The sequence below is a fragment of the Chrysemys picta genome, chromosome 8, assembly GCF_011386835.1.
Source record: "Chrysemys picta bellii isolate R12L10 chromosome 8, ASM1138683v2, whole genome shotgun sequence".
Taxonomy (NCBI): Eukaryota; Metazoa; Chordata; order Testudines; family Emydidae; genus Chrysemys; species Chrysemys picta.
In genome coordinates this window covers 60,750,879-60,774,472 of record NC_088798.1, presented here as the reverse complement: position 1 = coordinate 60,774,472, position 23,594 = coordinate 60,750,879, and the positions used below count along the sequence as shown (strand labels likewise).

The following is a 23,594-nucleotide window of genomic DNA, read 5'->3' as shown; positions in this document are numbered from 1 at the left end:
ATCAGTGTCACAGGACCTACATTTTCTCCCATCCTCCTCCTCTGAACCACACCTCATAACACAAGGTGAACTGAATGACCTTGTCAGGGATTTGGAACTACCCAAGAGCAAGGCAGAGCTGTTGGGCTCCAGACTACAGCAGTGGAATCTCCTGGCAGGTGATGTTAGGGTTTCCATGTTCCGTGACCATCAAAAGGATCTTGTCCCATTCTTCTTCATGGAAGGTGATCTTGTAGCCTGCAACATCATCGATGGTCTGATGGCAGCCCTCAACATCGTTCACGATCCAGATGAATGGAGACTGTTCATTGATTCATTGAAGACGAGTCTTAAAGCTGTTTTACTGCATAATGGCAATGTTTTGCCATCAATTCCAGTTGGTCATGCAGTCCATATGAAGGAAACCTATGACATGAAACAACTTTTGAGGTGCATAAACTATGACCAATATCAGTGGCAGCTTTGTGGCGATTTGAAGGTTGTTGCTCTCTTGCTTGGTCTGCAGACTGGATACACAAAGTACTGCTGTTTTCTCTGCGAATGGGATAGTCGTGCAAGAGATTCCCACTACATCAAGAAAGATTGGCCACTCCGACAGTCATTGGAGCCTGTGAGGAAAAGTGTTCAGCATCCACCACTTGTTGAATCAAGGAGGATTTTGTTACCACCCTTACACATCAAGCTGGGTCTGATAAAGAACTTTGTCAAGGCCATTGACAAAACACAAGCAGCTTTCAAGTACCTCTGTGGAAAATTTCCAAGGTTAAGTGAAGCTAAGATAAAGGAAGGTGTCTTTGTTGGTCCTCAGATTCGTGAACTTCTTCGAGATGATGCATTTGACCATGCATTGCGTGGCAAGGAAAAGACGGCATGGAAAGCCTTTCAGTTAGTGGGAATAATTTTTTTCGGAAACAACAAGGCAGACAACTACAGGTTGTTGGTGGAAAGCCTCCTCAAGTCATACAAAAGCCTTGGTTGCAACATGTCACTAAAGATACATTTTTTGCACTCTCATCTAGATTTTTTTCCACTGAACTGCGGAGCAGTGAGCGACGAGCATGGCGAGCGATTTCACCAGGACATTGCAACAATGGAGAAACGCTATCAGGGCAAATGGAGCCCATCAATGCTTGCAGACTATTGCTGGACAGTGACAAGAGATGCTCCATTTAATGAATACAAGAGACAAGCCAAGAAGCGCCGAGTAGACACTGAATAGGACTAAACTATGTACATAATAGTTTTTTGCCTTTTGTTTCATAACAAATTTTATTTATATAACCCTTTTGCTGATTTTTAAAGTGTTACATAAACAGGACAGGTGAAATATTATCATGTAAAGCAACCATAACACATGAAAAGAACTAGGTTTACAATTTATGATTAAAACTCTACTATCTACACAATATACATAGACCTAAAATGTAAAAACTTAAATATCTTAGAAACAGTAGCCAGTCAGTTGTTTTAATTGTCATATTTGAATTCAGCACATCAAAATACATAATAAATAGCACATTTTATCTCTGAAGCAGATGACTTCTTCAGCTAACACTGGTCTACAATTTTTGAGAAGTGTTGTTTGACAAAATATCTTTTAAAAAGTAAAACAAATTTTAAAATATTTTTCAAATATTTGTGTAATATCTTTTAAGGTCAAAGTAGCAGCCAGTTTTTAAGTCTTTTTTGTATCTTGTCCTTTGTACAGATATTTTCAAATGGAGATGAACAGCTGGAGAAAGCCATGGAAGAGATATTGAGAGATTCTGAAAAAGGCCAAATAAGTTATACTACTGACTGTAAAGACTCCAATGATGCTTGCAGACAGTCAGCTGAAGATGTGTCAGCCAGTCAGACAAACCAACCTTCTTTACATCTAATTCTGGACCCTTCCACTACAGGTACTGGTTAAGATATTTTTGGGTAGGTAATGAAGTTATGGTATGAAACTGAGCAAAGGAAAAATTGAGATGAGCCTGACTATGCAGAGGTCTGAAACTAGTCCCAGGAATCCCCAGACCGGGGAGGGTGGGGAGAAAACCTCATGTTTCTGAGATTCTGAGCTTCTCTGGCCCCCCTCTAGCCTTCCTCTCTCCCTCCTGTCTGTCTTTTAACTAAAAAGAACAGGAGTACTTGTGGCACCTTAGAGACTAACAATTTGTTAGTCTCTAAGGTGCCACAAGTACTCCTGTTCTTTTTGCGGATACAGACTAACGCGGCTGCTACTCTGGGTATGTCTACACTACGAAATTAGTTCGAATTTATAGAAGCCGGTTTTATAGAAATCGGTTGTATACAGCCGATTGTGTGTGTCCCCACATAAAATGCTCTAAGTGCTCTAGTCGGCGGACTGCGTCCACAGTACCGAGGCTAGCGTCGACTTCCGGAGCATTGCACTATGGGTAGCTATCCCACAGCTATCCCACAGTTCCCGCAGTCTCTGCCGCCCCTTGGAATTCTGGGTTGAGATCCCAATGCCCGGATGATGCAAAACAGTGTCGCGGGAGGTTCTGGGTACATGTCGTCAGGCCCCTCCCCCTCCATCACAGCAACGGCAGACAATAGATTCGCGCCTTTTTACCTGGGTTACCTGTGCAGACAACATACCACGGCAAGCATGGAGCCCGCTCAGCTCACCGTCACCATATGTCATCTGGGTGCCGGCAGACGTGGGACTGCATTGCTACACAGCAGCAGCAGCTAACTGCCTTTTGGTGGTAGACGGTGCAGTAGACTGGTAGCCTTCATCGGCGATCTGGGTGCTGGCAGCTGTGGGGCTGGCAGCCGTGGGGCTGCATTGCACCAGCCCCTTGCCTTTTGGCAGTAGATGGTGTATTACGACTGGTAACCGTCCTATTACAAGTTGGGTCATCGCACATTAGCAGAATCTTCCCTGAGCAGCAGATTGTGCAATAGGCCTGAAGGCCATCGTAATACACTAACTGCCAAGCGCCCAGTATTTGCTGCCAAGCACCCAGAAAGATGCCGAGGGCTATCAGTCACGCTGCACCGTCGTCTTAAGATGTAAAAAATAGATTTGCTTTGTATTCATTTGCTTCCCCCTCCCTCCGTCAAATCAACGGCCTGCTAAACCCAGGGTTTTCAGTTTAATCTTTGGGGGGACCATTCTGTGTGTCAGTTGTTTGTGTTTCTCCCTGATGCACAGCCACCGTTCTTGATTTTAATTCCCTGTACCTGTACGCCATGTCGTCACTCGGCCCGCCCTCCCTCCCGCCCTGATACTAGTTTCGCGCCTTTTTTCTGACCAGGCGCCATAGCTAGCACTGGGATCATGCAGCCCGCTCAGATCACCGCGGCAATTATGAGCACTATGAACACCACGCGCATTGTCCTGGAGTATATGCAGAGCCAGGACATGCCAAGGCGAAACCCGGACCAGCCGAGGAGGCGATTGCAGCGCGGTGAAGAGAGTGATGAGGAAATTGACATGGACATAGACCTCTCACAAGGCACAGGCCCCAGCAATGTGGAAATCATGGTGTCACTGGGGCAGGTTCATGCCGTGGAACGCCGATTCTGGGCCCGGGAAACAAGCACAGACTGGTGGGACGATTCCCAGTGGCTGCGAAACTTTCGCATGCGTAAGGGCACTTTCATGGAACTTTGTGACTTGCTTTCCCCTGCCCTGAAACACCAGGATACCAAGATGAGAGCAGCCCTCACAGTTGAGAAGTGAGTGGCGATAGCCCTGTGGAAGCTTGCAACGCCAGACAGCTACCGGTCAGTCGGGAATCAATTTGGAGTGGGCAAATCTACGGTGGGGGCTGCTGTGATCCAATTTGCCAGGGCAATGAAAGACCTGGTGATATCAAGGGTAGTGACTCTGGGCAACGTGCAGGCAATAGTGGATGGTTTTGCTGAAATGGGATTCCCAAACTGTGGCGGGGCCATAGACGGAACCCATATCCCTATCTTGGCACCGGAGCACCAAGCCACCGACTACGTAAACCGCAAGGGGTACTTTTCAATGCTGCTGCGAGCCCTGGTGGATCACAAGGGACGTTTCACCAACATCAACGTGGGATGGCCGGGAAAGGTACATGATGCTCGCGTCTTCAGGAACTCTGGTCTGTTTCGAAAGCTGGAGGAAGGGACTTTCTTCCCGGACCAGAAAGTAACCGTTGGGGATGTTGAAATGCCTATCGTGATCCTTGGGGACCCAGCCTACCCCTTAATGCCATGGCTCATGAAGCCGTACACAGGCAGCCTGGACAGGAGTCGGGACCTGTTCAACTATAGGCTGAGCAAGTCCCGAATGGTGGTGGAATGTGCATTTGGACGTTTAAAAGCGCGCTGGCGCAGCTTACTGACTCGCTCAGACCTCAGCGAAAAGAATATCCCCATTGTTATTGCTGCTTGCTGTGCACTCCACAATATGTGTGAGAGTAAGGGGGAGACATTTATGGCGGGGTGGGAGGTTGAGGCAACTCGCCTGGCCGCTGATTACGGGCAGCCAGACACCAGGGCGGTTAGAGGAGCACAGCAGGGCGCGGTGCGCATCAGAGAAGCTTTGAAAACGAGTTTTTTGACTGGCCAGGCTACTGTGTGAAACTTCTGTTTGTTTCTCCTTGATGAACCCTCCAAACCCCCCCCCCCCCGACCCGGTTCACTCTACTTCCCTGTAAACCAACCACCCCACCCCACCCTGCCCTCCCCAATTCGAGCACCGCTTGCAGAGGCAATAAAGTCATTGTTTTTTCACATTCATGCATTCTTTATTAATTCCTCACAGAAGTAGGGGGATAATTGCCAAGGTAGCCTGGGATGGGTGGGGGAGGAGGGATGGAAAAGGACACACTACATTTTAAAACTTTAAGTCTTATTGAAGGCCAGCCTTCTGATGCTTGGGCGATCATCTGGGGTGGAGTGACTGGGTGGCCGGAGGCCCCCCCACCGTGTTCTTGGGCGTCTGGGTGAGGAGGCTATGGAACTTGGGGAGGAGGGCTGTTGGTTAAACAGGGGCTGTAGCGGCGGTCTCTGCTCCTGCTGCCTTTCCTGCAGCTCAACCATACGCTTGAGCATATCAGTTTGATGCTCCAGCAGACGGAGCATTGACTCTTGCTGTCTGTCTGCAAGCTGACGCCACCTATCGTCCTCAGCCCGCCACTTGCTCTTTTCATCCCCCCATTCAGCCCGCCACCTCTCCTCTCGTTCATATTGTGCTTTTCTCATGTCCAACATTGACTGCCTCCACGCATTCCGCTGTGCTCTATCAGCGTGGGAGGACATCTGGAGCTCCGTGAACATATCGTCCCGCGTCCTCCGTTTTCTCTTTCTAATGTTCACTAGCCTCTGCGAAGGAGAAACATTTGCAGCTGGTGGAGGAGAAGGGAGAGGTGGTTAAAAAAGGCACATTTTAGAGAACAATGGGTACACTCTTTCATTACAAGGTCGCATTTTTCCTCTGCCTGCCGGTTTGGTATGACAGATCACTCACGCAGTGCCCCAGGCAACATATTTCAGCTTGCAGGCAGCCATGGTAGGCCACAGTCTTTTGGCTTTTTTAACCTTCTTAACATGCGGGAAAGGTTTCAAACAGCAGCGCATTTCCCATATCAAGGATGAATTGGGTTGGCCATTGAAAATGGGTTTTCAATGTAAAAGGAGGGGCTGCGGTTTCCCGGTTAACATGCGGCACAAACCCAAGTAAACCACCCCCCCCCCACACACACCCGATTCTCTGGGATGATCACTTCACCCCTCCCCCCACCGCGTGGTTAACAGTGGGGAACATTTCTGTTCACAAGAGCAGGAACGGGCACCTCTGAATGTCCCCTTAATAAAATCACCCCATTTCAACCAGGTGACCGTGAAACATATCACTCTCCTGAGGATAACAAAGAGAGATAAGGAATGGATATTGTCTGCATGCCAGCAAACACCGGGACCATACGCTGCCATGCTTTGTTATGCAATGATTCCAGACTACGTGCTACTGGCCTGGAGTACATGAAGGAGAGCTTTCTGGAGATGTCCCTGGAGGATTTCCGCTCCATCCCCATACACGTTAACAGACTTTTCCAGTAGATGTACTGGCCGCGATTGCCAGGGCAAATTAATCATTAATCATTAAACACGCTTGCTTTTAAACCATGTGTAATATTTACAAAGGTACACTCACCAGAGGTCTCCTGTGTGCCCTCAGGGTCTTGGGTGAGTTCGGGGGTTACTGGTTCCAGGTCCAGGGTGACAAACATATCCTGGCTGTTGGGGAAACCGGTTTCTCCGCTTCCTTGCTGCTGTGAGCTACCTACAGTACCTCCATCCTCATCTTCCTCGTTCCTCGAACCATCTTCCCTGTGTGTTTCTCCATTGACTGAGTCATAGCACACGGTTGGGGTAGTGGTGGCTGCACCCCCTAGAATGGCATGCAGCTCTGCGTAGAAGCGGCAAGTTTGCGGCTCTGCCCCGGACCTTCCGTTTGCTTCTCTCGCTTTGTGGTAGGCTTGCCGTAGCTCCTTAATTTTCACGCGGCACTGCTGTGTGTCCCTGTTATGGCCTCGGTCCTTCATGGCCTTGGAGACCTTTTCTAATACTTTGCCATTTATTTTACTGCTACGGAGTTCAGCTAGCACTGATTCATCTCCCCATATGGCGAGCAGATCCCGTACCTCCCGTTCGGTCCATGCTGGAGCTCTTTTGCGATCCTGGGACTCCATCACGGTTACCTGTGCTGATGAGCTCTGCGTGGTCACCTGTGCTCTCCACGCTGAGCAAACAGGAAATGAAATTCAAACGTTCGCGGGTCTTTTCCTGTCTACCTGGTCAGTGCATCTGAGTTGAGAGTGCTGTCCAGAGCGGTCACAATGAAGCACTGTGGGATAGCTCCCGGAGGCCAATAACATCAAATTCCGTCCACACTACCCCAATTCCGACCCGCAAAGGCCGATTTTATCGCTAATCCCCTCGTCGAAGGTGGTGTAAAGAAACCGGTTTAAAGGACCCTTTAAGTCGAAAGAAAGGGCTTCGTCGTGTGGACGTGTCCAGGCTTAATTCGATTTAAAGCTGCTAAAGTCGACCTAAACCCGTAGTGTAGACCAGGCCTCTGAAACCTGTCTTTTAATTGTCCTCAGCTGACTAGCTGAATTACCTTGCTAATTGCTCAATCATCCAGTCATTAACCAATTATCTCCTCAATATGGCCCATGTGGGGATGCTTGCAGAGTGCTCAGATTGATGAATCAACTTTAGGCTACTCTCACTCATTCAGCAAGGTATACCTGTAATCAGTAGGGAGAGAGTGACACTAAATATGGAGATGATCTTAAATTGTCTTGATTGATTGATTTAACCCGACTACCCCACACTCATTTATTACTGCAAAAGCTTCACAGATATGAAATGGCCATAATTCAGTATCACTGCCCTTCCAGGTCCGTGTGATCAATGTCTAGGGTAATGCATCAGGGAGCCTGTTCAGATACAGTGATAGTTTCTTTTAGCTTTACAAATGTAGGCTTGCAGCTTTTAACTTGCACTAATTTAATGCAATGGCTGAGAATTTTATTGTTAACTTATATTTTCTTCTTTTTCAGAAATCTTGGCACCTAGACCCTGTTCCCCTAATGAACCCCCAGAAGAGGACAGTGTATTATTTAACAAATTGATGTATCTAGGTTCTACGAAGGTTTCTGCTCCTCGTAGTGAGTCAGAAGCTCTACGTGCTATGGAAGCTTTGAAATCCTCATGCCAGTCCTCTTTTCCTGTAACTCTCTATGTTCCGAATGTCCCAGACGGCTCTGTAAGGTGAACTACAATGGTACTTCATTACTTACGCAGACACAAAGGGTTCAGATTCTGATCTGGGTTGCAAACACTGGGCTTCTAGTGAAATTGAACTGCATAGGTCTGTCCAGAAGCATAATTTGTCACAAACTCTGTTTGCTGAAGAATATGATAAAATGAATAAAAATCAAGGATATTTAAACCAATAGGTAAAACATCCAGTGAGAAAAATGCATAAGTTGAATTTAGAATCTTGAACCCTTTAATATTAAACTAGTTTTATTGTATTATGATGGTAGGACTCAGTCACATAAATTCAGTCTCCCTGATGCATCGTATGAGACAAAATCTCTACCTTCTTTTAATTTGCAGCAAATTTGAAATATTTTAGATTGTGTTCAACAGATCACACTGTATAATGAGAAATATTCAGCCTGTCCATACAAAATAAACATACCTAAAGTTGAAATCAGTGAACATCACCTTTGAGAAGTTCTTGAGCATGCTTTATTTCTGTAACCAAAAGCATGCTCAAATTATTAGTATTTTCCTATTTACAATGTTTGTAATTGCAAACTCTATAAAGGTCTTGCAAGGAGCTAGCCTTATAGTAATATTCCCCAAAAGTCCTATATGCTCACTAAATGGAGTATTTTTGAAGACCGCAAAGTAATGTGTACTTGCAAAAGGATGGCTGCAAAGATTCTATTGCTGACCATTGTGTAGGGCTATAACTAGTGCCATTCTTTCAGTTTATAATTTCAATCTATGCCAATAACCTTTTAAGAGGGTAATCATACATTTACAATAAGATCTTGGTACTGTGACCCAAATTCAGAACTGAAGTAAGTGGGCACAGATCCCATTGATTTAAATGATAGTTTTATCTGCTTTATATTGATTTTATAGATGTTGTGCTTGAGCTTAATTCTGTAAATACATTATAAGATATAAGTGCATGTTGTAGGTCCTGTTACATAAAATGAAGATCCTTGACATTTTTTCCATAATGAAATTATATGTATTAGACAAAAGTTTGCCTCCTTTGGAAAAGACCCACCTCTTTGTTAGCTTTCCCTTAGTGACTCTGCTTTTCATTGTTACTGTAGTTAGTTTCCCTGGCACCCATTTCTTAAAGCAAAAACAAATAAAATTACCTTCATTAAATAGGTTCTGAATGAGCAAAATCTTTCAGTAATTTGGTTTTCCTGCACAATAAAATATTTGTTACTGTTCTTGGTGGAAACCACAAGGTGGCGCCTTGGAAATGATTCCAGGCTAATATATAATTGGAAATGATGTGACTTTGCTAAAGCATCAGACTTGCAGGTGTCATACAAGAGAGAAATCAAGGGAACTGGAGAGAAAGAGGGTTCATGTCTAACAGAAAAAATATACACATCGTGTATTTTGCTGATCTGTGGCTGCTTTGACCCACTTCATGAAAAACGTAGATACCTACTTTTCTGTTTAAATAAAAACGTGTATTAGTGCAATGCATATTGTAGCAGATTATGTAAAAGGTGACTTTTCTGATTTAGGGAATAAAGTATTAGTTTAAATGTGCACTGAGATAGCAAATTATGTTAGCAAAGTTGGAAAGCTTGAGGCATCAGCATAGCCTAGTGTTTAGAGAAATTCAATTTATAAGATGTATAGAAATAATTTGGAGTAGCATACCTGCAGTGTTGGTAACTTTTGCCAAATTCTAGAAAGGAAGCCTTTCACATATTCCAGCTAAAGTTAGTTTCAAGTGATTTTATTCTAAACACCTTTGAATATGGGTATTTTTTCTAGCCCTAGACTTACTTTTCGAAAGGAGCTGGTGCTTGGGCATGATAAGGCAGGGGAATTATCTCCAGTTTCTTCAGGGCACTTCCAAGACCTTCCTTGGGCAGAAACATATTGTGTGTCGTCTTTTTCTTTATGAAATGCAGGAGCTGGAGTTGCCTTGAGGTTTATTACTTTTGGCTGGATTTTTTCATATTGATGGTTGTCAGGAGGTAGTACGCCCCAATTTTATACAAAAATAAAATATCAGGCCCTTAAAATAGCTTGCAGGCAGGGTAAAGGAAATCTTGATCAGAAGTTGACCTCAAATGGGGGTCGTGTACCTTTTATTGATATTTTTGGAGAAGATATTAAGGTCAGTTTTCACCATCATTTGACATTTCAGCAGTATACAGCATAACAGCCTACATTTCATACTATTAATAACTTCCCAGACAGGGAGTTTACAGAATCTCCCTTTGCTGACTTTCTGGGTCTGTATCTATATAAAGTGCATTTTCACAATTTCTGTGGTTCCTAGTTAACGAAACCCTTTGATTCTGGTGATGAACTGCAGAGCAGTGATTTTTATGATGAATACTGGTCCTATATAATTTAGGGTACTATTTGCTTCCTATTTTATTTTGATATAAATTGTATTGAAAGAAATGTAGTTGAAACCGAACATTTTTATTGCTTACATTTCTTAAATGTATTTTAATGTTGGGTGCTTACACTGAATAGTAGTTATACTTTGCATAATAGCTCATTCAATTACAGAAAGAAGCTGGTGGATATCTTTATTTGGTTCTAGTTTATGTGACTGACTTCACGTTTGTCACTTCCCCCCTGCAGAATAATAGACCAAACCAGCAATACGGAGATAGCCTCTTTCCCAATCTATAAGATATTGTTCTGTGCACGTGGACAAAATGGAACTGCAGAGAGTGACTGCTTCGCATTTACTGAAAGCTACTGTGGAACAGAGGAGTTCCAAATTCATGTTTTCTCCTGTGAGATTAAAGAGGCAGTAAGTATAAAATACTACCACAGTGACTTCTTACTGAGCATAATAAAGGTATTTTCTATGATTGTCCCCAGTCTTTAAATATATACTATCACATACTGTCATGTAAAATCAACCTCAGTACTTTAGCATGTGTGCAGTAGATTTCACAAGATGTGCAACTATGTGTTCTTGAATATTAAAATAATTTACGAAGTTACTTTAATACCTTTTACCAAAGTTTATATCTTGCAGTGGGTCCTGCCCAAACATAGTCCTAGCTTACAATGTATTGCACTACAATGTAATGGGGAGATTTGGGAGAAAATCCTTCACTCCTGCTTTGAGTCTGGTTTGAGATTACCAAGGAGATTGTGTACTTGGGCCCTGGAGTTATAAAGGAACATCTTAAAGCCTTCAGTAGGGATTCCTCTAGATGGTTGAAGAAGAGCATTGGGACATTTGAGAGAGCAGACTTCTGCTTTCCTTGAGTTAATGATGATCAGCACAATATTGGGTCTTGAGGGTGAACAGTAAAAAGAAAAAAGTAAAGTGAATGTGAGTTTAGGACCTGGCAGGTACAAACAGTAAGCTGTACAGATTTGTAAATGTAAAAATAATTACAACAACAAAATCTGCAGGTCATTTAGCAACAAAATCACTTTCATGAACTGGGTAGGCCAGTGGTTTTTCAACCTTTTTTCATTTGTGGACGCTTAAACTTTTTTGAATGAAGGTGCGGACCCCTTTGGAAATTCAACCTGTGGTCCACAGATCCCTACCATAGTACTCATAAGCTGAAAACTGACTGAATAGAATTCAACTATAAATGTCTCACATGCTCAGCACGGCATTTGATGCAGCATGAGAAAGGGTGCCAAACTGTTGTTTTTTATGGTAATGACAACACTTCCGGGTTTTGACTTGTAGGTGGGGGGATTCACATATTTTTGATCAGAAAAATTGAATGACTTTTCTGGGATCTGAAACTTTATTTTCATAGTAACCTTTCATGGACCCCTTAGACATAGTCTGCGGACCACAGGTTGAAAACCACTGGCTAGGCGAAACTTGCTGATTTAAAAATTTGAGATATTGCATCAAAAGTGAACACACTTCTGTTACCCTAAAACCATGGTATCTCAACACGTATTCTTATTAAACACTTGAATTGAGCGGGTGAGGAGGAGAGAAGAAAGGTTAAATTATTTCCTTTTAAGAATTTCAAAAATATGCTTGCTGAGAAATGATCCCTTGAGGGAATACATCACAACTGTGCATGTTCTCCATAGGAAGATGAATGGATGGCATCAGTGCTCTTATTCTTTTTTCCCCTCCCTTTTTCAGGTCAGCAGAATTTTATATAGTTTCTCAACAGCGTTCAGACGGTCTTCCAAACAAGCCACAGACCATGTTAAGGACTCTGTTCTTCCTACCCCAGATAGTGATGTGTTCACTTTCAGTGTCTCCTTAGAGGTTAAAGAAGATGATGGTAAAGGAAATTTTAGGTAATTTGAAAAACGGAGAAAAATTAGAAGCCTCCATAAAACATGTGCAGCTGATTTGAGGGATGTGTGGCTAACCAGCATGTAGTGAAGAAACTAGTTTTGGTTAATTTTTTTCTGTATGCTATTTTTTTTCTTTGAGGTTATTGCTTTGTTTGTCTTAAATACATTTTTTGTAGAAGCCTAATCTGATTAAAAAATAAAAAGCAGCGTAGAAAAACAATATTAATCAAGTTTTGTAAGTGTTTAAAATCCTAGTCCTTGGTGGACATTCCAAGTTCCATAGGCACACTTGAGTAAGATAGTTGAGGCCTAGCTTGCTGAAAATTTGTACCAATGTTTTTTGGGGTTTCTTTCAGTACAGTTATTTAACTCTTCTAATTGAGTTTTCATAAGCCAATACATTTGAATCAGTATGTTGAAAGTACAGACATCCCTCCCCTTGGGCCTCCCACAATAAAATACAATGAAATGGCCAAAAAATAAAATGAAGATAATTTGATGAGGCTCTAGCTATCACCACATCATATTTCTAATAGTTATCCACCTATATTGTGCTATATCTGTGCAAATGGAACTAATTCTTTCTTTTTTAGCCCTGTACCAAAGGACAGAGAGAAATTTTATTTCAAACTGAAACAGGGAATTGATAAGAAAGTTGTGATCACAGTCCAGCAACTCTCAAACAAAGAATTGGCCATTGAAAGGTAAGCATGATATAAAGTAAAACAGGTTAAGTGTAAGAAAATGGTCTCTAATGTGCTTATCGTCGCCCTCACAAAATACCTGTGATTCAGTGGAACTGAATACCTATGTACTAAATTCAGACTTGGAGCTCTAATGAGCTAACTTGTGTGTATGACCAAGTGTTTCTTCTTAAATATCCAAAGGAATAGGAAAAAATTGGTTAATTGGTTACTAGTGGCCAAATACCTTATAGCTAATCTATCACTTTTGGAATTATTTCAATGTTAAGACCTGTGTTCACTTCTATGGGGTGAATCCAACAAGTGTTGGCTTAGCACAGGACCAAATACTTGGAGGCCCGTTTTATTTTATTTTTTAAATCTGCACGTTGGTTGACGTTTTGGCCACTTACTTTGGTACCTAAGGGAAGGGGGCAGATATTTTCTGAAAACCTCTCTCATAATACTCAGACAGGGTTTTTCGTTCTGCTTCACTTGGTTGCATTTTTGGGTTTGCCTACAATTCTTTGTTGATCATGCACTTTAACTGCTTTTGATGTTGCTTAATGTGTCAAATATGTGGGACAAAATGTAGTACATTGTGTCTAGTATGTTCCTATTGAAATTTTGGCAGCCATATCTGCTAAAGCCACATTTGCTATACTAACATCTTAAAAATAGAAACAGTGGAGAGTTAGTATCTCACTGGATTGCTAGTGGGACATGAATCCTTTTCCAATACCTTAATTTCAGATCCAGCAAACTGTGAGTTGGCATTAATGCCCTGATGCCCATTAATTGAAATTCTTGAATCTGTAGGTTTTTCATTTTGTTTTCTTCCCTGGAAGTGTCCTACTGTTCAGATCTGGCCAAGGTTTCTTAAAGCCCCTGTTTGATTCTTTCTATTCCCAAGGATTGTTTTGCTTTATTCTTGGTTAAAGGTTTGATTAGAGCACAAAGTATGTATTGGTGTTTGAATGCTGGTGCTGCTTTTTTGTCTTAAAGAAATCCAGCTTCCTGATGAACTTTTGAGTTTCTGTTCCATTTCTTCTGATTCCTGTTTCTCTGCAACTCTAACAGGTGTGAAGCCTGCCAATTTGTGGTTTGATTCTAAGTTAGTCTTAGAAAGTTTTTATTCTTTTCAGCTTGACGTTTTATGAGAACACATCTCCTGCTGGATGGCTAGGCCCATCTTCCTCCAGTATTGTCTGAACTATGATGTCTGTGCAAAGTCCTATGATCTTCCTCCATTCATACAAAGTTTTGATTCTTGAATTTGTAATATGTCTTCTAATTTTATAAGTTTTAGTGAACGTTTAATAAAATTATTTAGGAAATAATATGCACTGAATGTGTTAAGTAATGGTATAATTAGTACGGCTGTCAAGCAATTAAAAAAATTAATCGTGATTAATTGCACTGTTAAACAATAATAAAATACAATTTATTTAAATATTTTTGGATGTTTTCTACATTTTCAAATGTATTGATTTCAATTAGAACACACAGTACAAAGTGTACAGTGCTCACTTTATATTATTTTTGATTGCAAGTATTTGCACTGTAAAAAAACAAAAGAAATAGTATTTTTCAGTTCAGCTAATACAAGTACTTTAGTGCAATCTCTTTATCATGACAGGTGGACTTACAAATGTAGAATTATGTACAAAAAATAACTGCATTAAAAAGTAAAACAATGAAATTTTACAGCCTGCAAGTCCACTCAGTCCTGCTTCTTGTTCAGTTAATCACTCAGACAAACAAGTTTGTTTACATTTGCAGGAGATAATGCTGCCCACTTCTTATTTACAATGTCACCTGAAAGTGAGAATAGGCATTTGCATGGCACTGTTGTAGCCAGCATCACAAGATATTAACATGCCAGATGTGCTAAAGATTCAGATGTCCCTTCAGGCCTCAACCACCATTCCAGAGGATATGCGTCCATGAGGATGGCGGGTTCTGCTCGATAACAATCCGAAGCAGTGCGGACCGACACATGTTCATTTTCATTATCTGAGTCAGATGCTGTCCAGGCTAATTCCCCACTTTGGCACGCCCGCAAGTATTCTAAAAATTAATACTAAAGCTACTCCAGGCTTGTATTAAACTTCCAAGGTTACAGCTTTTCTCTGACCTTGGATTGGTAGATGCTGCCACCACCCAAGTGCAGAACCTCTCTGAGAGCCCAGGAAGGTGCACTTGGGAATTCCTTTCTGTGGAGTACCCTCAAGCCCTTTTACCCCCCTCCGGGGAAGAGCTGAGGGGTGGGTGGGGGGGAGGAAGGGAAATCTGCTGTTGCCACCAGCTAATTAAACACGTGCACAAACCTCTTAAGACACAAAAATCCAATTCTGTTCTTAAAAAAGGTAAATTTTGATTTTTTTTTTTTTTAAAAAGGAAGAAAATACATCTGGGAACTGAGGCTATTGATATATTTTAAAAGAGCAATTACAGGGATTAAGCACCAAAAATAGCTTCCTTGAGGTCCAGCTTAAAGGTTACAAGCAAAACTAAAGCACTTGGGGTTAGCACAGAGGAATCCACAAGCCATAAAGAAATACAAGGGATAAACCTAATGGCGTCTTCCTAGACACTTCCTGATCTACTTACATATCTGGGTCTTTAAATGAGTAGTTTCTAGGTATGATACTGATGATTTTTCATACCTCGCCCAAGCATTTTACAACATAGCTCTGCCCTGTCTGCCTCTCCCCTGAAAAGCAACAACAGACCGACAAAACTGGAGTCTTGTTTCAATTTTAAAAAGTTCTAGCCTTCCCATTGGCTCTTTTGGCCAGGTGCCCACTCACTTCCTTTTACCTATGCATAGCAGTGAGACTTTTTAACCCTTTACAGGTAGAGCAAGTAGGGAACAGCTACTAAGAGGGATTTCATGGCTGGCTGGCTGGCTGGGTATCCATAAAAGGGAGCTATGCCCCCCACTTCCCCTTTCATTTATCACAGATGCCACCAGCAGAAAGTTGATTTTCTTTTTTGGTGGTTTGGGTTCTATAGTTTCCGCATCAGTGTTGCTCTTTTAAGACTTCTGAAGGCATGCTCCACACCTCGTCCCTCTCAGATTTTGGAAGGCACTTCAGATTTTTAAACCTTGGGTTGAGTGCTGTAGCTATCTTTAGAAATCTCACATTGGTACCTTCTTTGCATTTTGTGAAATCGGTAGTGAAAGTGTTCTTAAAATGAATGACATGTGCTGGGTGATCAGGCGAGACTGCTATAATATGAAATATATGGCAGAATGAGGGTAAAACATAGTAGGGGACATACTGTTCTCCCCCAGGAAGTTGGGTCACAAATTTAATTAACACATTATTTTTTTTAATGAGTGTCATCAGCATGGAAGCATGTCCTTTGGAATGATGACTGTGGGCTCTGAAGTTTTATATTCTGTTTTTGAGTGCAGTTATGTAAAAAAAAAAAAAATCTACATTTGTAAATTGCACTTTCAGGACAAAGAGATTGCACTACAGTACTTGTATGAGATGAAATGAAAAATACCATTTCTTTATCATTTTTACAGTGCAAATACTTGTCTTCAAAAATAATATACACTTTGATTTCAATTGCAACACAGAATACAATATATATGAAAATGTAGAAAAACATCCAAAATATTTAATACATTTCGACTAGTATTCTATTGTTTAACAGTGCGGTTAAAACTGCGATTACTCACAATTTTTTTAGTTAATCGTGTGAGTTAACTGTGATTACTTGACAGCCCTAATAATTAGTAATATGTAGAAGCAAGCCTAAGTATTGTATAAGAATATTTGATAGTGCTCTTAGGTGTTAAGACTCTTCCTTGGAAACTGATGGTTTTTGTGTGATTGGTCCACTTCTGGTGTGCGAGATTGGATTCTTTTGGCCACCAATGTCTGGTGGTGGTGTGCCTGCATGCTACGTTTTCTTGCACTCCTCCTCCTTTGCCTGAAGGTCTAAAGAGTGAAGTGGTCCAACAGTTCTTCCGTTCCATCTTACCACCTGTGGCAACAAGACAGAATCCTTACACTGTCTGCTTGCTTCCCTGTGCACTAGTGTTAATAGGTACTAGTATTTGCTAATTAGTTACTAGTGTTAGTCTTTTTATCAGTTGTCATAAGCACCAACCTTTTAGTCAGACATTCAGTTTATAGGGAGGATCACCATATACAGGGTCTCTGACAATATGACAAAAGCAAAATCCCTGGAGTTCAAATCCTGTCCTCTTTGTGTGAAGCTTCAATAGGTGCATGTGTGCTGCAAAAAACAAATCAAAATCTCCCTCTCCCCCGCACAGCAGCAAGTCTCAGTGCCTCTGTCAACTGACTCGGGCTTGTGCTACATGGTTAAAAGTAGCAGTGTAGATTTTCCCACAGGCTCTCAGACCTTTTCTTCTTGCTGGGTTTCAGAGCCTGAGCTCCAGCCTAAGTGGGAACATCTACACTGCTATTTTTAGCCCTGAAGTGTCAGTTAGAGTCAGGCTTCGAGACTCGCTGCTGCAGGGTTTTTATCTATCTATCTATCTATTTATTTATTTTGGAGTGTATATGAGGACCGGGTACATATCCCTAAGTGATTGTTCAATATATTTCTCCTTCTCTAAATGGACTCAAAAAGCTGGAAGCCCACCTAAAATTGCTCCTCCTGGAGTGCTATGTACAAGCAACTGTGGACGCTAAAAGGAAGGATGCAGCTTGACCTTAGTTCTCCTGTCAGTTCTTCCTCATGAGTGCCACAGTGAGTTGAGATTCCACCTGAGCTCCTGTGTTACATTGACCAAGAGGCCCCAGTTCTCTGCCCCCATTTTGCTGTCTATGACCTCAGAGAAGGGTAGGAAGATGAGCTAAAGGTGTAAGGGTATGTTTTCACTACCAGCTGGATCGGTGGGCAGCTATCGATCCAGCAGGGATCGATTTATTGTGTCTAGTCTAGATGTGATAAATCGATCCCCGAGCGCTCTCCCGTCGACTCCTGTACTCCAGCTCGGTGAGAGGCGCAGGCAGAGTCAATGGGGGAGCGGCAGCAGTCAACTCACCGCGATGAAGACACCATGGTAAGTTGATCTAAGTAAGTCGACTTCAGCTATGTTATTCACGTAGCTGAAGTTGCATAACTTAGACCGATTTTCCCCCCATTTCCCTCCCCTCCCAGTGTAGACCAGGCCTAAGTCACCCTCACCTGCTGATTCTTATGTCTCAGCTTGCTAGGCACCAGTGTCTAATTTGTCTCTGGCTCACCAATCAAAGGGCAGCCTGACACATGTCTCCTGGTGCCAACTGTAACCTTGTTTGATGTGTTTCCAATTAAGAGCTTAAACATAAGGAATAAAACCATACTGAACTCTTTAAGGGTTGAGCTTTCAGGGTGGTTATAGATAATTTAATTTAGTGGAGGACTGTGACGGACAGAATGAGTGATCAAATTAAAGACATTATTTAATTTAAAAAATTACTTAAAACAAACAGGAATTACAATATAACTATACGCTGCATTTATATTCACATTCCAAGAACAAATGGTGCATTCTGGGGTGATCCGTCCCTGGATGAGAAGAACTGGTGTATAGTCTTTTTTTTTTTTTTTAACGGCACCTTGATGGTGGATGAGCGTGCTAATCTAAAATTAGCATAATAGCCTTTTATAATAAATTATAACACTCCTTAGCATTAAGCCTACCTTGTACTATATCTATGTTTCTGCTACCACATTAAATCTTCCATACCCGAAAACTCAAATATCTTCTTCTTTATTGGCTATTAATATCAAACATCATTCCAATTACTATTTGCATCATTTCAAATTCTGTGGCTACCAAAGTTCCAAAACATCCAAAAATTCCCCTACAACACTTGCTAAACCCAATTAAAACAAAAACATATTTACTTTATGACCCAAGGTTATGCCTTGTCACTTCTATTAATATCACTATTCGCTCACAACTTAACTTTACTAGTGTGACTCCTGCTACCTACTCGCATTTCAACACATTTTGAGTTAGCCTAAGCAAATATTACCCTCATCGTCTACACCATGAAACCCGTGGACTGACCTTGCTGTGGCACAGTCACTTTAGTACTTGGCACATTGGTGCTGTCTCTAGAGCATATATGGACCCCAAATGATTTAGCTGTGGGCCTGATTCAAGATCACCTTCACTGGATAGATTGGTGCTGGTGCTGGTGCTGGCTAGACCACTTGTCACTGAGACCTTAATATTGCAGACAAGCAAAGTATTGATGGCACTGCTCCAGTCCCCTACTTGAAATAAGGGGATGTAACAGCATCCCTGTAACTACTAAAAAGGCAACCCCACCTTTGTAGGAGGCTTATTTCTTTTCATCCTCCCCACTAGTGTGCATTATGGGCTCATTTCCCACTCTCCCTCCTCCCCTCTATGGGGATCACACTGGAATTCCGGAATGGACTCCAGGCACTGCTCTCTCAGTAGGAAAAGATGTGCATCTCAGAGAACAGGCCCCCTGGTATCCTCTTGTCCTCTAGTTCAGGATCTGAAAACCATTAGCTGACTGTCTCCCTTTCCAGGTCTAGATCGCCCTTCTCTCAAAAGACAGCATAGATCTTTCCAGCCAGGTCAGTTATTGCAGCATCAGATAGAGCTCTCCTCCTTCTGTCACTCTCCTTTCTCAACTGTGGCACAGTTGATGTCCTCCTTCCACTAACAAATTTGACCACAACATTGAGAGTCTATCAGAACCTCCTACAAATCTCCTCCTTCCCCCTTTGGCAACCATCTCTTTTTTGGAAGCCTTTGGGATCACCTCAGACCAGTGGGTCCTAGATATTGTCAGCAAAAGGTACTGCTTTCAATTCCAATCCTTTTCTACCTCTCACCCTCCTTCAGAGGCACCCTTTCCCGTGTCACTGTTGAAACAAGAGTTGGACTCCATCTACTGCTTGCAGCAGTGCAGAGGCGGGGCATTTTATTCCCATTACTTTCTCATTCCAAAGAAGAAAGTAGTATGGCATCCCATATCTGGACTTGCAGCATCTCAACAGGTTCATCTGGCATTTCAGGTTCAGGATGGTGATTCTGGCCTCCATAATTCTCTTGTTAGATTCTCAAGACTGGCTCACATCTCTCAACTTTCAAGATGCCATGTTAATGCATCTGGCTCTCATGAAATTCCTCCAGTTCCTATTAGGAACATCTCATGACTGGTACACTCTCACCACTGTCCTGCCCTTTGGTCTTTCCACAGGACTAAGGGCATTCAGAATGCTTGGCAGTCCTGGCATCTCATCTAAGCAAACAGGTAATCCAGTTCTAACCATAGCTCAATGACTGACTGATCTGAAGAAGATCAACCCAACACCAACTCCATTTAGGTGACCCTTACAACTCTTATCATACTGGGCCTCAAAGTCAGCAGAGAAAAAGCTACACTTTCACCTACTCAATGCAGTTTGTAGGAGCTGTGTTACGTTCCAAGTCAGCTAAAGCTTACCTTACACAAGTTTATAAACGAAGGTGGACCTCATCAACTAATTTCAAGCACCCAAAAACATCAGTGAGAGCATGCCTCAGACTTCTGGGACACATGGTCTCATGGACCTATGTGATGCATCTTGCCTAGGGTTGCCAGGTGTCTGGTTTTTGACCGGAACACCCGGTCGAAAAAGGACCCTGGCAGCTCCAGTCAGCACCCCAGCCAATGGGAGCTGGAGGGATGGTGCCTGCGGGCAAGAGCAGCACGTGGAGCCTCCTGTCTCCCTGCCCCTCCCCAGGAGCTGGACCTGCTGCTGGTCGCTTCCAGGGCATAGCACAGTGCCAGGACAGGCAAGGAGCCTGCCTTAGCCCCGCTGCACCACTGACCGGGAGCTGCCTGAGGTAAGCCCGCGCCCCTGCCCCAGCCCTGAGCCCCCCTAAAGCCAGAGCCCCCTCCTGCACCTCAATCCGCAGCCCCCTCCCACACTCCGAATCCCTCGGCCTCACCCCCCAGCCTAGAGCCCCCTCCTGCACCCCAATCCCCTGCCCCAACCTGCAGCCTGGAGCCCCTTCCTATACCCCAAACCCCTCCTCTCCAGCCCCACCCCAGAGCCCACACTCCCAGCCGGAGCCCTCATCCCCTCCTGCACCCCAACTCCCTGCCCCAGCCCAGAGCCCCCTCCCACACCCTGAACCCCTCATTTCTGGCCCCACCCTGGAGCCCACACCCCCAGCCAGAGCCCTCCCCCCCTCCCACACCCCAACCCCCTGCCCCAGCCCAGTGAAAGTTAGTGAGGGGGGGGGGAGAGTGAGCCACTGAGGAAGGGGGAATGTAGTGAGCGGGGAAGGGGTGGGGCCTTGGGGAAGGGGCAGGGTAGGGTGCTCGGTTTTGTGTGATTAGAAAGTTGGCAACCCTAATCTTGCCAGACTTCTACACTCTTTACAAGAGTAGTTGACGTCAGTGTATCTACCCAACAGACACCAAGTGGACACGATATTCTCAGTCCCATAAAAAGTTCTCTCCTCATTCTGAAGGTCTTTCCACCAATGTATATGCAACAGAATACACTTTTCTTCATCTTTACTTAGAGAGAGACTGGTGACTGATACCTTCACTCAGGGATGGGTAGTCATCTAGATCACCTTAAAACTCAAGCCTTATGGTCCCCTCAAGAAGCTTGTCTGCATGTAAACATCCTGGAACTCGAAGTCATCTGCCTGGCATGCATGGCGTTTCTACCTTTACTCCAGGGATTCACAGTTCAGATGCTGACAGACAACATCCTGCCTATGGATTATGTCAGTAGACATGGAGGATTCAGGTCCTCTCCACTCCGTCAGGAAGCTGTTTGGCTCTTGATTTTGTATGTTCATCACTCTATCGTGCCTGGTCCCCACATCTTCCAAGGATTGAGAACTTGCTAGCAGATTACTTCAGGAGACAGTTCTCGGACAAGCATAGGTGGTCAGTCAAGGACATAATGTTTCAGAGCATCTTCTGCAAATGAGGATACCCATAATTAGATCGTTTGCTCTCTGTCAGATGGCTTTCTTGTCCCCTGGACACTGGTACCCATGTATACCTTCTACCAACCATCTCCATGATACAGAGGGTCTAGAGGAAGCTGAGGCAAGATGCTGGATTGATGGTCACGATGGCCTCAGCATGGGCCAAGCAGTTGCCTATGAACTAATTAATTCATCTCCCAGTTTTCTTCCCCAAGCATTTCTCAACCCCAGGGGATTGCCATTTTACCTTAACAGGTCAGAATCATTCATGAACACACCTAAACTGCTGGTAGCCTTTGCTGATAGGATATTGCCTGATCTTAATCCTCACAGAGATTATAAAAATGGATCTCCAGGTGTATAAGAACATATTGGGAGCAAACCAAGTTACAGCCACCTAGAGCTCAGGCTTTAGAGCCTCTGCTGCCTGTTAGAAGAATGTCCAATACACTATACTTTGGTAGAAGCGTCCTGATTAGATGCTCATTTTTGGTAGGTCTGTCACTGTTTAAATAGAATAGCTACTATCTACCTCCTAGCACACAGATAACTGCTTGTTAGTAAACAAGAATGAAATCCACACGGACAGTCAGTTTTCAAGATATGTTGTCCGCATGGACTCCATGACCCACTCTCCCTCTGCTACTATGCAGTCCTACTCCTTTGGGATTCTGCACTGGTGAGGGAACAGAAGGGTGCTTGGACCTGCTATGCCCTTGATATCCTTGGAATGGAGGATGGGGGCAGGGTGAGACCATCTAGGGCACAGGAATGGGCTGTTGGCCAAAAGATTCCAGTTTCATGTTTGTGGCGCATATATGCACCAAGAGTGGAATTAATGTGGATAACACATCTGAAAGAACCAGTTACTGTAAGGTAAGTAACTGTTCTTTCCTAATAGAGAGTTACTAATTGCCCTTAACTATAGTGGTGATGGGGGTGGTTGTTATGGTATAATAATTGGGAAGTTTCTTCTGAATAGTAGCATTAAAAATATTAAAATAAAAAAATCCACCAGGTGGCAGTCTTACCAAAAGAATTCAAATACACTTTCAAGTCTCATATACAGTGAAAAAGTTGAGGGAAGTACTATATTCTAATCAGTGATTAGTAGGAGAAAGTACCTTGAAATGATCAAGAGGTTCTCACCACAAAATAATAATAATAATAATAATAATAATAATTAAAAAAAACTTGAAAAAGACATGCATTTTTCACTTTCTTCCAGATTTGTCATAAAATGAAAATTAAACTCTTTAGACAGTTAAAATATAATAAAAAATATTACCTTTAAATGTGATTGTGTGATTTTTGTATCCTGAAACTCCATTCCTACTCTTTGGGAGATTAAAAAAAAACAACTACTAAAAATAGGATTGAAAACAGGATATAGAATAATTTCACCTGTAAATCCACTCTTGCTGTCATCGTACAACTTCATTTCTGTACCCAGTAATGATCTATAAGTGGTATGTCAAATATAGCCTTCAAATAGATGGATGGATATTATACAACCCTTTCTTTGCTGTGGGAGTGGGGGCATTATGATAGTCTGTAATTACATAATCACTAATTTTTCCGAACGACCCCTGCCTTATTCATTATGCAGACTGGGTGGAGGAGGGATACAAGAGGGTAGAATTAAGGTTTTATGGGCAACTGTAAGTCTGGCATTCCCTACCTTTTGAGTGTTTGAATTTGCAACCCTAAAGAACTTAGTTTTTGAATTGAATGTACATATATGTGTGTAAAAATACCAAATCATGAAATAGAAAAGCTAATTTCTAATTTTAGTATTTAAACAAGATTTTTGTTTATAACCACATAACTCAAAAATGGTTAAACAGATTTTGCTCAGACGTCACAAAAATACTCTTTTTGATTTGAAGCAAGCTATGGAGAATTTCAGCTCTAGAGTTGGA

General features: G+C 42.7%; 2 protein-coding genes across 10 annotated transcripts in view; one reads left to right on the top strand and one right to left on the bottom strand.

The window, feature by feature from the left end:
- Positions 1–23,594, top strand: part of RABGAP1L (RAB GTPase activating protein 1 like) — a 525,894-nt gene that overhangs the window by 83,984 nt on the left and 418,316 nt on the right. For all 9 annotated transcript variants that reach the window (XR_010589791.1, XR_010589793.1, XR_010589792.1 and 6 more), the window contains 5 exons: positions 1,709–1,901; positions 7,557–7,767; positions 10,372–10,546; positions 11,870–12,030; positions 12,624–12,734. Coding sequence is in view for 5 of the 9 variants with exons in the window: in XM_065554561.1 (XP_065410633.1) it covers positions 1,709–1,901; positions 7,557–7,767; positions 10,372–10,546; positions 11,870–12,030; positions 12,624–12,734 (851 nt within the window). In the remaining 4 variants the exon portion in view is untranslated. The remainder of the gene's footprint in view (positions 1–1,708; positions 1,902–7,556; positions 7,768–10,371; positions 10,547–11,869; positions 12,031–12,623; positions 12,735–23,594) is intronic.
- On the bottom strand, positions 4,751–6,794 carry LOC135973087 (uncharacterized). The gene is made up of 2 exons (XM_065554566.1): positions 6,143–6,794; positions 4,751–5,336 (listed from the first exon to the last, which is right to left on the bottom strand). Exons 1-2 carry the CDS (start codon positions 6,678–6,680, stop codon positions 4,834–4,836), a joined length of 1,041 nt encoding a protein of 346 aa, XP_065410638.1. The 5' UTR covers positions 6,681–6,794; the 3' UTR covers positions 4,751–4,833.